We start from the raw sequence: 14,352 nt of genomic DNA on the forward strand, positions 1-14,352 counted from the left end.
AATATAGAATAATGAACATGAGAACATAGTCCTTCCTGTTTAGATACATTTAACAGAGTTAATATAGAATAATGAACATGAAAAACAGCATCTCTACATGCTCCTTCCTGTTAGATACACAGTTAATATAAACAGCATCTCTACATACTCCTTCCTGTTTATATACACAGTTAATATAGAATAATGAACATGAGAAACAGCATCTCTAAATGCTCCTTCCTGTTTAGATACACAGTTAATATATAATAATGAACATGAGAAACAGCATCTCTACATACTCCTTCATGTTTAGATACACAGTTAATATAAACAGCATCTCTACATGCTCCTTCCTGTTAGATACACAGTTAATATAGAATAATGAACATCAGAAACAGCATCTCTACATGCTCCTTCCTGTTTAGATACACAGTTAATATAGAATAATGAACATGAGAAACAGCATCTCTACATGCTCCTTCCTGTTTAGATACACAGTTAATATAGAATAATGAACATGAGAACATACTCCTTCCTGATTAGATACACAGTTAATATAGAATAATGAACATGAGAACATAGTCCTTCATGTTTAGATACACAGTTAATATAGAATAATGAACATGAGAACATACTCCTTCCTGTTAGATACACAGTTAATATAGAATAATGAACATGAGAACATAGTCCTTCCTGTTTAGATACATTTAACAAAATTAATATAGAATAATGAACATGAGAAACAGCATCTCTACATGCTCCTTCCTGTTAGATACACAGTTAATATAAACAGCATCTCTACATACTCCTTCCTGTTTATATACACAGTTAATATAGAATAATGAACATGAGAAACAGCATCTCTAAATGCTCCTTCCTGTTTAGATACACAGTTAATATATAATAATGAACATGAGAAACAGCATCTCTACATGCTCCTTCCTGTTTAGATACACAGTTAATATAGAATAATGAACATGAGAAACAGCATCTCTACATGCTCCTTCCTGTTTAGATACACAGTTAATATAGAATAATGAACATGAGAACATACTCCTTCCTGTTTAGATACACAGTTAATATAGAATAATGAACATGAGAAACAGCATCTCTACATACTCCTTCCTGTTTAGATACACAGTTAATATAGAATAATGAACATGAGAACATACTCCTTCCTGTTTAGATACACAGTTAATATAGAATAATGAACATGAGAAACAGCATCTCTACATGCTCCTTCCTGTTTAGATACACAGTTAATATAGAATAATGAACATGAGAAACAGCATCTCTACATGCTCCTTCCTGTTTAGATACACAGTTAATATAGAATAATGAACATGAGAACATACTCCTTCCTGTTTAGATACACAGTTAATATAGAATAATGAACATGATAAACAGCATCTCTACATGCTCCTTCCTGTTTAGATACACAGTTAATATAGAATAATGAACATGAGAACATACTCCTTCCTGTTTAGATACACAGTTAATATAGAATAATGAACATGAGAAACAGCATCTCTACATGCTCCTTCCTGTTTAGATACACAGTTAATATAGAATAATGAACATGAGAACATACTCCTTCCTGTTTAGATACACAGTTAATATAGAATAATGAACATGAGAAACAGCATCTCTACATACTCCTTCCTGTTTAGATACACAGTTAATATAGAATAATGAACATGAGAACATACTCCTTCCTGTTTAGATACACAGTTAATATAGAATAATGAACATGAGAAACAGCATCTCTACATGCTCCTTCCTGTTTAGATACACAGTTAATATAGAATAATGAACATGAGAAACAGCATCTCTACATGCTCCTTCCTGTTTAGATACACAGTTAATATAGAATAATGAACATGAGAACATACTCCTTCCTGTTTAGATACACAGTTAATATAGAATAATGAACATGAGAAACAGCATCTCTACATACTCCTTCCTGTTTAGATACACAGTTAATATAGAATAATGAACATGAGAACATAGTCCTTCCTGTTTAGATACACAGTTAATATAGAATAATGAACATGAGAAACAGCATCTCTACATGCTCCTTCCTGTTTAGATACACAGTTAATATAGAATAATGAACATGAGAAACAGCATCTCTACATGCTCCTTCCTGTTTAGATACACAGTTAATATAGAATAATGAACATGAGAAACAGCATCTCTACATGCTCCTTCCTGTTTAGATACACAGTTAATATAGAATAATGAACATGAGAAACAGCATCTCTACATACTCCTTCCTGTTTAGATACATACAACAAACACATGAACATATAAACATCTTTACTGGGTTACAATCTACAACAAATTTAAAAGGCACAGGCAGCGCAATTCTGATTTTTTTTGTCCACTAATGGTCTTTTGACCAATTACAACAACACATCTATTTCAGAAATGATCTGATTGGTTACAATTTTTAATTTAAAGACCAATTAGCGAACAAAAAATATTGGAATTGGGGCTACTTGTGTAAACGCGGTCTAAGAGACTTACGTGTGAACTAAGTGCAGCTCTTCGTTAGACGCAGCCCTCGCCTGAGAGAGAGACAAGATGGTGAGAGAGAGAGACAACACAGTGAGAGAGAGAGAGACAACACGAGAGAGAGAGACAACACGGTGAGAGAGAGAGAGAGAGACAACACGGTGAGAGAGAGAGAGACAACACGGTGAGAGAGAGAGACACAACACGGTGAGAGAGAGAGACACAACACGGTGAGAGAGAGAGCCAACACGGTGAGAGAGAGAGAGAGACAACACGGTGAGAGAGAGAGACAACACAGTGAGAGAGAGAGAGACAACACGGTGAGAGAGAGAGACAACACAGTGAGAGAGAGAGACAACACAGTGAGAGAGAGAGACAACACAGTGAGAGAGAGAGACAACACAGTGAGAGAGAGAGAGACAACACGGTGAGAGAGAGAGACAAGATGGTGAGAGAGAGAGACAAGACGGTGAGAGAGAGAGAGACAAGACAGTGAGAGAGAGAGACAAGACGGTGAGAGAGAGAGACAAGACGGTGAGAGAGAGAGACAAGACAGTGAGAGAGAGAGAGACAACACAGTGAGAGAGAGAGACAACACAGTGAGAGAGAGAGAGAGACAACACAGTGAGAGAGAGAGACAACACAGTGAGAGAGAGAGAGACAACACGGTGAGAGAGACAACACAGTGAGAGAGAGAGAGACAACACGGTGAGAGAGAGAGAGACAACACGGTGAGAGAGAGAGACAACACAGTGAGAGAGAGAGAGACAACACGGTGAGAGAGAGAGACAACACAGTGAGAGAGAGAGACAAGACGGTGAGAGAGAGAGACAAGACAGTGAGAGAGAGAGAGAGACAAGACGGTGAGAGAGAGAGACAACACGGTGAGAGAGAGAGACAACACAGTGAGAGAGAGAGAGACAACACGGTGAGAGAGAGAGACAACACGGTGAGAGAGAGAGACAACACAGTGAGAGAGAGAGACAACACAGTGAGAGAGAGAGACAACACAGTGAGAGAGAGAGAGACAACACGGTGAGAGAGAGAGACAACACAGTGAGAGAGAGAGACAACACGGTGAGAGAGAGAGACAACACAGTGAGAGAGAGAGAGACAACACGGTGAGAGAGACAACACAGTGAGAGAGAGAGACAACACGGTGAGAGAGAGAGAGACAACACGGTGAGAGAGAGAGAGACAACACGGTGAGAGAGAGAGACAACACAGTGAGAGAGAGAGAGACAACACGGTGAGAGAGAGAGACAACACAGTGAGAGAGAGAGAGAGACAACACAGAGAGAGAGAGAGACAACACAGTGAGAGAGAGAGACAACACGGTGAGAGAGAGAGAGACAACACGGTGAGAGAGAGAGACAACACGGTGAGAGAGAGAGACAACACGGTGAGAGAGAGAGACAACACGGAGAGAGAGAGACAACACAGTGAGAGAGAGAGAGACAACACGGTGAGAGAGAGAGACAACACAGTGAGAGAGAGAGACAACACGGTGAGAGAGAGAGACAACACAGTGAGAGAGAGAGAGACAACACGGTGAGAGAGAGAGACAACACGGTGAGAGAGAGAGACAACACGGTGAGAGAGAGAGACAACACGGTGAGAGAGAGAGACAACACAGTGAGAGAGAGAGAGACAACACGGTGAGAGAGAGAGACAACACAGTGAGAGAGAGAGAGACAACACGGTGAGAGAGAGAGACAACACAGTGAGAGAGAGAGAGACAACACGGTGAGAGAGAGAGACAACACAGTGAGAGAGAGAGACAACACGGTGAGAGAGAGAGACAACACGGTGAGAGTGTGTGTGTGTGTGTGTGTGTGTGTATCCCTCACCTCCACTGTAACACAGCGAGACAGCAGTCCCTGTTTCTCCACTGTGTGTGTGTGTGTGTGTGTTAATCCCTCACCTCCACTGTAACACAGCGAGACAGCAGTCCCTGTTTCTCCACTGTGTGTGTGTGTGTGTGTATCCCTCACCTCCACTGTAACACAGCGAGACAGCAGTCCCTGTTTCTCCACTGTGTGTGTGTGTGTGTGTATCCCTCACCTCCACTGTAACACAGCGAGACAGCAGTCCCTGTTTCTCCACTGTGTGTGTGTGTGTGTGTGTGTGTATCCCTCACCTCCACTGTAACACAGCGAGACAGCAGTCCCTGTTTCTCCACTGTGTGTGTGTGTGTGTGTGTGTGTATCCCTCACCTCCACTGTAACACAGCGAGACAGCAGTCCCTGTTTCTCCACCGTGTGTGTGTGTGTGTGTGTATCCCTCACCTCCACTGTAACACAGCGAGACAGCAGTCCCTGTTTCTCCACCGTGTCCATTACAGTGCTCACTCTCTCTGGGCATTCTGGGTGGCTGGAAGCAGAGCAACACAATAGTTTCTCAATTCACTTTTCGATACAACCAGTCGGTTAATTACAGAATCAGAAATTAGGTCACACTTAAATACAGCGGTACCTGTTTGGGGTTGTTTGGGGTACCTGTTTGGGGTTCCTGTTTGGGGTACCTGTTTGGGGTACCTGTTTGAGGTTGTTTGGGGTACCTGTTTGGGGTACCTGTTTGAGGTTGTTTGGGGTACCTGTTTGGGGTACCTGTTTGAGGTTGTTTGGGGTACCTGTTTGGGGTTCCTGTTTGGGGTACCTGTTTGGGGTTCATGTTTGGGGTACCTGTTTGGGGTACCTGTTTGATGTTCATGTTTGGGGTACCTGTTTGGGGTACCTGTTTGGGGTACCTGTTTGATGTTCATGTTTGGGGTACCTGTTTGGGGTACCTGTTTGAGGTTGTTTGGGGTACCTGTTTGGGGTTGTTTGGGGTACCTGTTTGGGGTACCTGTTTGGGGTTCATGTTTGGGGTACCTGTTTGATGTTCATGTTTGGGGTACCTGTTTGAGGTTGTTTGGGGTACCTGTTTGGGGTTGTTTGGGGTACCTGTTTGGGGTTCATGTTTGGGGTACCTGTTTGAGGTTGTTTGGGGTACCTGTTTGGGGTTGTTTGGGGTACCTGTTTGGGGTTCATGTTTGGGGTTCATGTTTGGGGTTCATGTTTGGGGTTCATGTTTGCTGTACCTGTTTGGGGTTCATGTTTGGTGTACCTGTTTGGGGTTCATGTTTGGGGTTCATGTTTGGGGTACCTGTTTGGGGTACCTGTTTGGGGTTGCTGTTTGAGGTTGTTTGGGGTACCTGTTTGAGGTTGTTTGGGGTACCTGTTTGGGGTACCTGTTTGAGGTTGTTTGGGGTACCTGTTTGGGGTTCCTGTTTGGGGTACCTGTTTGGGGTACCTGTTTGGGGTAGCTGTTTGGGGTACCTGTTTGGGGTACCTGTTTGGAGTTGTTTGGGGTACCTGTTTGGAGTTGTTTGGGGTACCTGTTTGGAGTTGTTTGGGGTACCTGTTTGGGGTTGTTTGGGGTACCTGTTGGAGTTGTTTGGGGTACCTGTTTGGGGTTGTTTGGGGTACCTGTTTGGGGTTGTTTGGGGTACCTGTTGGAGTTGTTTGGGGTACCTGTTTGGAGTTGTTTGGGGTACCTGTTTGGAGTCGTTTGGGGTACCTGTTTGGGGTTGTTTGGGGTACCTGTTTGGGGTTGTTTTGAACTGACTTGTTGGAGAGGTGGAATCCTTTGACGGTGCCACGTTGAAAGTCACTGAGTAAGTCAGTAAGGCTGTTCTACTGCCAATGTTTGTCTATGGAGATTGCATGTCTTTGTGCTCCATTTCATGCAGTGGCTGAAATAGCCAAATCCACAAATTTGAAGGGGGTGTCCACATACTTTTGTATAGAGTGTACCCACCTGGAGCAGCAAGGAGACAGACGAAGAGGGTTCAGAAAACAATCACCTGGGATCCCAGAGACAGCGATGGTGTGTGAACATGCTGTCAAACACCAGACCAGTCCCTGTGGCTGAAGCCTCGTTACATAGATCCTACACACAAAAACACATGAGCACACACGACAACAATAGCCATTAGGGCTGAGCGATAAAGTGCTTTTTGAGAACGGTTTCAGATTCGGTTCGATTAATTGGAAAATAAACCGATTATTATTTTTTTGTACATGAAATGTGTTATGAAATAATGACGTTATGATGATTTTAGAGCTTTTTAATGTTGATTCCAAAGCCCAAAACGATGCTCTGTCAGGTCTACACTGGGTAGACAGCTCTGTCAGGTCTACACTGGGTAGACAGCTCTGTCAGGTCTACACTGGGTAGACAGCTCTGTCAGGTCTACACTGGGTAGACAGCTCTGTCAGGTCTACACTGGGTAGACAGCTCTGTCAGGTCTACACTGGGTAGACAGCTCTGTCAGGTCTACACTGGGTAGACAGCTCTGTCAGGTCTACACTGGGTAGACAGCTCTGTCAGGTCTACACTGGGTAGACAGCTCTGTCAGGTCTACACTGGGTAGACAGCACTGTCAGGTATACACTGGGTAGACAGCTCTGTCAGGTATACACTGGGTTGATTCCTTAAAAGTGAACTCATCTCTGCTCAGACAGTAGCAGTCAGCCAGCTAAACTATGTATTATCTCTACCATCTCCACTGTTTCCTCTCCATCTCTCGAGATTCACTGTTTCCTCTCTAGATGTACTGTTTCCTCTCTACTGTTTCCTCTCCATCTCTCTAGATTCACTGTTTCCTCTCCATCTCTATAGATTTACTGTTTCCTCTCTAGATCCACTGTTTCCTCTCTAGATTCACCGTTTCCTCTCCATCTCTCTAGATTCACTGTTTCCTCTCCATCTCTCTAGATTTACTGTTTCCTCTCCATCTCTCTAGATTTACTGTTTCCTCTCCATCTCTCTAGATTCACTGTTTCCTCTCTAGATGTACTGTTTCCTCTCCATCTCTCGAGATTCACTGTTTCCTCTCCATCTCTCTAGATTTACTGTTTCCTCTCCCTCTCTCTAGATTTACCGTTTCCTCTCTAGATTCACCGTTTCCTCTCTAGATTCACCGTTTCCTCTCCAGATTCACCGTTTCCTCTCCATCTCCAGATTCACCGTTTCCTCTACATCTCCACTGTTTCCTCTCTAGATTCACGAGACAAATGTAAAACTCTTTCTCCCACATTTCATTTCCCTTTAGGCTTCCCCTCTAAAGTGTGTACCAGGTTGTTCAGTTGATTGGCTATGTCCTCCTCTCCTTTACTTCTGTCCATTCTTCCTCTCCTCCGAGTCTCCTGCAGGTTGCTCGTCTTCTTCCGGGTCTTGCCGCTCTCCTTCTGAGGCAGAGGTGAGTAACAGACAGAGGTCAGGCAATCATGAAGACGGTTGTCGTTGTCCCAGTAAAATAACTCTCCCAAGTGATTAGGAGACCATTAAGAGTGAAAAACAGACTGAAGATGTTTGTTAGAAATGACCCTGTCTTGTAAAGTGAATGTCTGTGTGTGGAACAACAGCTTTCAGGGGAGTCTAAAGGTATCTCTCAACAAGATCAAACTCCACCATCAACACGGTGATCATTAACAGCCACAGCTGTGTCTTAAATAGCGCATTAATCCCTTTATAGTGCACTACTGTTGGCCAGAACCCTATGAGCCCTGGTCAAAAGCACTGCATAGGCAATAGGGTACCGTTTGGAACAAAAGCAATGACTACGGCATCACATCTAACTGGTTTATCTGTGGCAGGGGTGACAAGCCCTCCTCCTGAAGAGCTATTGGAAGTGCAGAATTTTGTTGCAACCCTGCTTTAACACACCTGATTCTAGTAGTCTGCTGCTTCTCAGGTCCTTGATCGGATGAATCATGTGTGTTTAGGTTAAAGCTTACACAGACAGTTGGGTCACCGAGAATTAGGGTTTTAGAACACTAGAATGGTTTTGAACCTTCTTATGATGGTCCAAATGTCAGCCATGTTGGACAGGGAGTTGGTCAACGATGGTGTTACCAGTGCTGTGATAAGATAGTGTAAAATAATGTACTTGAAGAACTTATCTGCACTGTATGTTTGTTAGCTAGCTTAGCCAGTCAGTTTTAGAGGAATTTATTTCTAATTAACTGCCAATATTCCATTCAAACAAATGCTGTCAATCAACAGCCTGGAACTGAATAAAATCAGTTGATGGGACTTAGACAAGATGTAAATGCAACTGATATTGTATCATATAATAGCACTTCCAGTTTCCCAGGAAAATTTAAAAAATGGAGACATTTATGGTCTGTTTACATATATGTTAGAGGCTATTTATACAGAAAACGTGTATAAACCCCTTATAAAACTGCATTTATGATTATATGACAATATTTTATGTTAATAATGATTATGTTAAACTATGTCTGATATATCACATGCCTTCGTTTTATTTTCCTATATAAGAAAAAGAATCAGGATTATGCCTCTACTGCCATTCATTCCAATTAGACTGGTTTGGACAAAACGGCTGCCATTTTCACCCCCATTCTGGAACCTTGAGTGTTTATGACATAGCTCCTCTTGGTAATTGAATAGGATCTCTGTTGTTAGCCATCCCTGATACAGCCTACAGTCAAGAGTGAGCTGCAGTGAGTCTACTTAAAGATGGTGGCTAGCTCTATTCACTTCTTATCATGGACATGTAGACAGACTCTTATTCTCGGGTATATCTTACTTTGGCTGCGTTGTAGTCCGGCGAATTTGACGTGCGAGGGGAACGTCTGACAGACCTGGGCTCTGGCACAGACTCCATGCTGCAGCAGATACACTACCGTCCACAGAAACACCTATACATACACCCTACAACATATATCAACAAAGGTCAATAGTTGATGATAACAGATCATTTCTGTTCAGTTTGGAAATCATGGAACCCTAATGAATAATCAATGGTGTCGTGTGGGTTTTGAAAGCATCACTTTTTCCAGGAAGATGGGGGCTGTGTGTTTTGAAACGTTATTTTTGGACAGGTGATTTCACTTTCTCATGTTGCCACAGACAGATCCCAATTCTAGCCAGTTTACCCGTTACAAGCCGGTAGATATGACTAACGTTACAAATCAAAAGCGGTCATTGTATCCGTATCAACTCGTCAAAAGTTTTTTTTTTAAAGAAAACAAGCCGCAACAATGTCTCATCAGTGGTTAACGTTAGCCGATGCTTAGCTATAACTTCAAGACTAACGTCGAACTAAAAACTACTCTCCAAGCCCCTAATTTAAATAATTGTAGTCATTTTTCAGAGCACAACATTGCAATAAAAATAGAGCGTAGAGACAATAACACTTGACTTACACTTGATGTTCCGCCTTACCAAACCCTCCGTCTGAGCGCGAAGTGGAGCGACAACAACGTCGCACAGAAATGACGTCGGCAAAGACCACACTCCGGAGTGTAATCATTAGTCCCAAACAGTTGCAAAATAAAACGTTTGTGCAACTAAAAAAAAACGACAAAACGACACACTTTCAATTTGAGAAATTCAGGTATGTCCCTTCCCGTTTCGTTCGGGTTGCTTCCGTTTAAGAAATGTTTTTTTTTTACAACAGAATCGACGTAATGAATGCGCCCCCAGTGCATGACGCGTCTTTGAATGGAGTATGTACAAAGTATCTATTTGAGGTCGCTGTTACAATACAAGTGAAGCCCACGGGATATAAACACGGGGTTGTGTCTATTTGAGGTCGCTGAGTTCGGGATATCGGGGTTGTGCAATGCTGTTTGTGGATATAAACACGGGGTTGTGTATTTGATGTTTTCTGGATATAAACACGGGGGTTGTGTGAGTTCTTCTGTGCAATGCTTTGTGGTCCGTGTGTGATGTTTTCTGGTCTGGTCCAATGCCAACCAAAACAATCCTAGTGTAACGACCCGGGGGTTATAGGAGCGGATACCGACTCTGTCGCTCGAACGGAACGGTCCATAGGGCGCTGGACTTCGCCCTAGAAGGTCGAGGGTTCAAGTCCTGCTCCCTGCCTGTTTCAGTACAAAAACATTGACTTTTCTACAAGGAATTTGTCTCTACACTAACTCACCAATGAAGGACTAAAGGTTAAAATACCTGGTATTTTTGTCCTTCTAATCTCTGTTACATTTAGGCCGAATAGTGCATGGATTATCTGAAGTAATGCATATTTCTCCTATAATTCATTATGACTTTTTGTATATTATTTTTTCATAAATGTCTTCCTTTTTTAATTAAAAATATATATTTCCTTTGCCCTCACTTTGAGCATATGTTGGCTCAATACCATTTGAATAAAAGTCTACAACCAACAGTTGAATTGAGGATACAGCATGTGAATGTGTTTCAGTCGGTTACAGTGAGAGGCTGAGAGGTGGGAGTCAGGATAGCACGACACTGCATCTTCCTGGTACCACAACACTGCATCTTCCTGGTACCATGACGACACTGCATCTTCCTGGTACCACGACACTGCATCTTCCTGGTACCAGGACACCACATCTTCCTGGTACCACGACACCACATCTTCCTGGTACCATGACGACACCGCATCTTCCTGGTACCATGACGACACTGCATCTTCCTGGTACCACGACACTGCATCTTCCTGGTACCACGACACTGCATCTTCCTGGTACCACGACACCACATCTTCCTGGTACCACGACGACACTGTATCTTCCTGGTACCATGATGACACTGCATCTTCCTGGTACCAGGACACCGCATCTTCCTGGTACCATGACGACACTGCATCTTCCTGGTACCATGACGACACTGCATCTTCCTGGTACCACGACACTGCATCTTCCTGGTACCACGACACTGCATCTTCCTGGTACCATGACGACACTGCATCTTCCTGGTACCACGACACTGCATCTTCCTGGTACCACGACACTGCATCTTCCTGGTACCACGACACTGCATCTTCCTGGTACCACAACACTGCATCTTCCTGGTACCACAACACCACATCTTCCTGGTACCAGGACATTGCATCTTCCTGGTACCATGACGACACTGCATCTTCCTGGTACCACGACACTGCATCTTCCTGGTACCATGACGACACTGCATCTTCCTGGTACCACGACACTGCATCTTCCTGGTACCATGACGACACTGCATCTTCCTGGTACCATGACGACACTGCATCTTCCTGGTACCACAACACTGCATCTTCCTGGTACCACAACACTGTTTTACAGGAATCCCTTATAGTAGAACTTGATCATTTGTACATAGGCTATAGTATAATGATTTATTTTGTAATACTATGTGTCTTGGATATATTTATTCATTTTATTTAACTAGGAAAGTCAGTTAAGAACTAATTCTTATTTACAATGACAGCCTACTGCATCTTCCTGGTACCTGACGACACTGCATCTTCCTGGTACCCCATGGGACTCCCAATCACAGCCGGATGTGAATCAACCTGGTACCATGACACCAGGGACTGCATCTTCCTGGCGCCTCTTGCACTGAGATGCAGTGCCTTTAGTAGAACTTGATCATTTGTACATCAGAGCCCTGTACATACAGGACTTTATTTTGGAGCCTCTTGCACTGAGATGCAGTGCCTTTAGACCGGCCGCTGTGCCACTCAGGAGCCCTGTACACAACAGGACTGTAGTGGCGCCTCTTGCACTGAGATGCAGTGCCTTTAGACAGGCCGCTGTGCCACTCAGGAGCCCTGTACACAACAGGACTGTAGTGGCGCCTCTTGCACTGAGATGCAGTGCCTTGTGCCACTCAGGAGCCCTGTACACAACAGGAGGCTGCGGAGGGGAAAGACGGTTCATAGTAATGACTGGAATGGAGTGAATGGAACGGAATCAACCACATGTACGTTTGGTACAATTTTATTGATTCCAGTCCAGCTATTACTATGAGCCCATTACATAGCCAATTCAGGTGCAACCAGCCACCTATGAGATATACACTGACTATAACACAGCTCCCTTTTCTTATGTTATCCTTTAAAAGTGTAGTGTTGATGCTCCCTGCCTGTTTCATGACAGTATATTCATCGATCTTCAAAGTTTTACAAACAAGTAGAGCAGGAACATCTGATCCAAATGTATATTTCTTATTGGTTCTTTCATAGAACACTTGGTGATTGATTCCCAATGAAACCATTAGAAGAGCTCTTCTATTAAACGGTAAACCCATAACAGTTGAGTGGGGAGGATTGTGATGCAATCACACAGAGAGATGTGGCTTTTCTATAGTGAGAGTACGGGGCTGAAACTATACAGGTCAATCACACAGAGAGATGTGGCTTTTCTATAGTGAGAGTATGGGGCTGTAACTATACAGGTCAATCACACAGAGAGATGAGGCTTTTCTATAGTGAGAGTACGGGGCTGTAACTATACAGGTCAATCACACAGAGAGATGAGGCTTTTCTATAGTGAGAGTACGGGGCTGAAACTATACAGGTCAATCACACAGAGAGATGAGGCTTTTCTGGAGTACGGGGCTGAAACTATACAGGTCAATCACACAGAGAGATGAGGCTTTTCTATAGTGAGAGTACGGGGCTGAAACTATACAGGTCAATCACACAGAGAGATGTGGCTTTTCTATAGTGAGAGTACGGGGCTGGAACTATACAGGTCAATCACACAGAGAGATGAGGCTTTTCTATAGTGAGAGTACGGGGCTGGAACTATACAGGTCAATCACACAGAGAGATGAGGCTTTTCTATAGTGAGAGTACGGGGCTGGAACTATACAGGTCAATCACACAGAGAGATGAGGCTTTTCTATAGTGAGAGTACGGGGCTGGAACTATACAGGTCAATCACACAGAGAGATGTAGTGAGAGTACGGGGCTGAAACTATACAGGTTATTTTTAACCAACGTGTAGTGACCGACCAACTGTTTATTTAGCTTCCAGAGAAATTAGAATAAGGTGGCCAGGAGTGAGGTTTATGGGTGGGGGGGTTGAACTTGAACTAAATTAACATAGAACGGTATGTCCATCCACTTTAAAAGTCATTACCGCTATGAGAAAACTGCTGAAAACAAAACAACTCACCTGATTTTAGGCCATTCTTCTTGTGAATTCCCATGAAAAGCTACAAAAGCTGTAGGACATTTATTTTGAAAATCTATTTACCAAACCTATAAGCCTATTCAGGGAAAGAATCAGGCTTGCTCTTGCTAATCACTGCATGTAAAACAGGCTTACCAGCATAAGCCAAATTAACTGTGGGAAAAGTTTGAGGAGAGAAAGTGCATTGGTGTGATCACTTATGGCAGGTTATATAACATTGTTGCACTGATGCATTGTAAATAGTTGCACTGGACAGAAAGAGAGATGAGCACAGTGAAAAATAATATCCAAAGGAATTGACAACCATTAGAAAAAAATATAAATTACTTGCAAACCACTTAAGCAACGAAGCAATGTTGATGTAACAGTATAACTTTAGACCGTCCCCTCGCCCATACCCGGACGCGAACCAGGGACCCTCTGCACACATCAACAACAGCCACCCACGAAGCATCGTTACCCATCGCTCCACAAAAGCCGCAACACTTGCAGAGCAAAGGGGAACCACTACTTCAAGGTCTCAGAGCAAGTGACGTCACCGATTGAAACGCTATTTAGCGTGCACCACCGCTAACTAAGCTAGCCGTTTCACATCCGTTACCTCAGCACCACCGCTAACTAAAGCTAGCCGTTTCACATCCGTTACATCAGCACCACCGCTAACTAAGCTAGCCGTTTCACATCCGTTACCTCAGCACCACCGCTAACTAAGCTAGCCGTTTCACATCCGTTACCTCAGCACCACCGCTAACTAAGCTAGCCGTTTCACATCCGTTACCTCAGCACCACCGCTAACTAAGCTAGCCGTTTCACATCCGTTACCTCAGCACCACCGCTAACTAAGCTAGCCGTTTCACATCCGTTACCTCAGCACCACCGCTAACTAAGCTAGCCGTTT

General features: G+C 43.5%; 1 protein-coding gene across 4 annotated transcripts in view; it reads right to left on the reverse strand.

The window, feature by feature from the left end:
- The window catches only part of hdac6 (histone deacetylase 6), a 48,651-nt gene extending 38,789 nt beyond the window's left edge, over nucleotides 1-9,862 (reverse strand). Inside the window, exons 1-6 of one of the 4 annotated variants that reach the window (XM_065020982.1) lie at nucleotides 9,717-9,862; nucleotides 9,098-9,222; nucleotides 7,617-7,730; nucleotides 6,344-6,429; nucleotides 4,785-4,869; nucleotides 2,509-2,549 (exon numbers count right to left, since the gene is read on the reverse strand). In XM_065020982.1, coding sequence (XP_064877054.1) covers nucleotides 2,509-2,549; nucleotides 4,785-4,869; nucleotides 6,344-6,429; nucleotides 7,617-7,730; nucleotides 9,098-9,175 — 404 coding nt within the window. In that variant the 5' untranslated portion in view covers nucleotides 9,176-9,222; nucleotides 9,717-9,862. The remainder of the gene's footprint in view (nucleotides 1-2,508; nucleotides 2,550-4,784; nucleotides 4,870-6,343; nucleotides 6,430-7,616; nucleotides 7,731-9,097; nucleotides 9,223-9,716) is intronic. The other 3 variants (XM_065020983.1, XM_065020981.1, XM_065020980.1) reach the window with 3 other exon arrangements.
- Between the last annotated feature and the right edge of the window lie 4,490 nt (nucleotides 9,863-14,352).

The sequence above is a fragment of the Oncorhynchus nerka genome, linkage group LG7 (assembly GCF_034236695.1).
Source record: "Oncorhynchus nerka isolate Pitt River linkage group LG7, Oner_Uvic_2.0, whole genome shotgun sequence".
Classification (NCBI taxonomy): Eukaryota; Metazoa; Chordata; class Actinopteri; order Salmoniformes; family Salmonidae; genus Oncorhynchus; species Oncorhynchus nerka.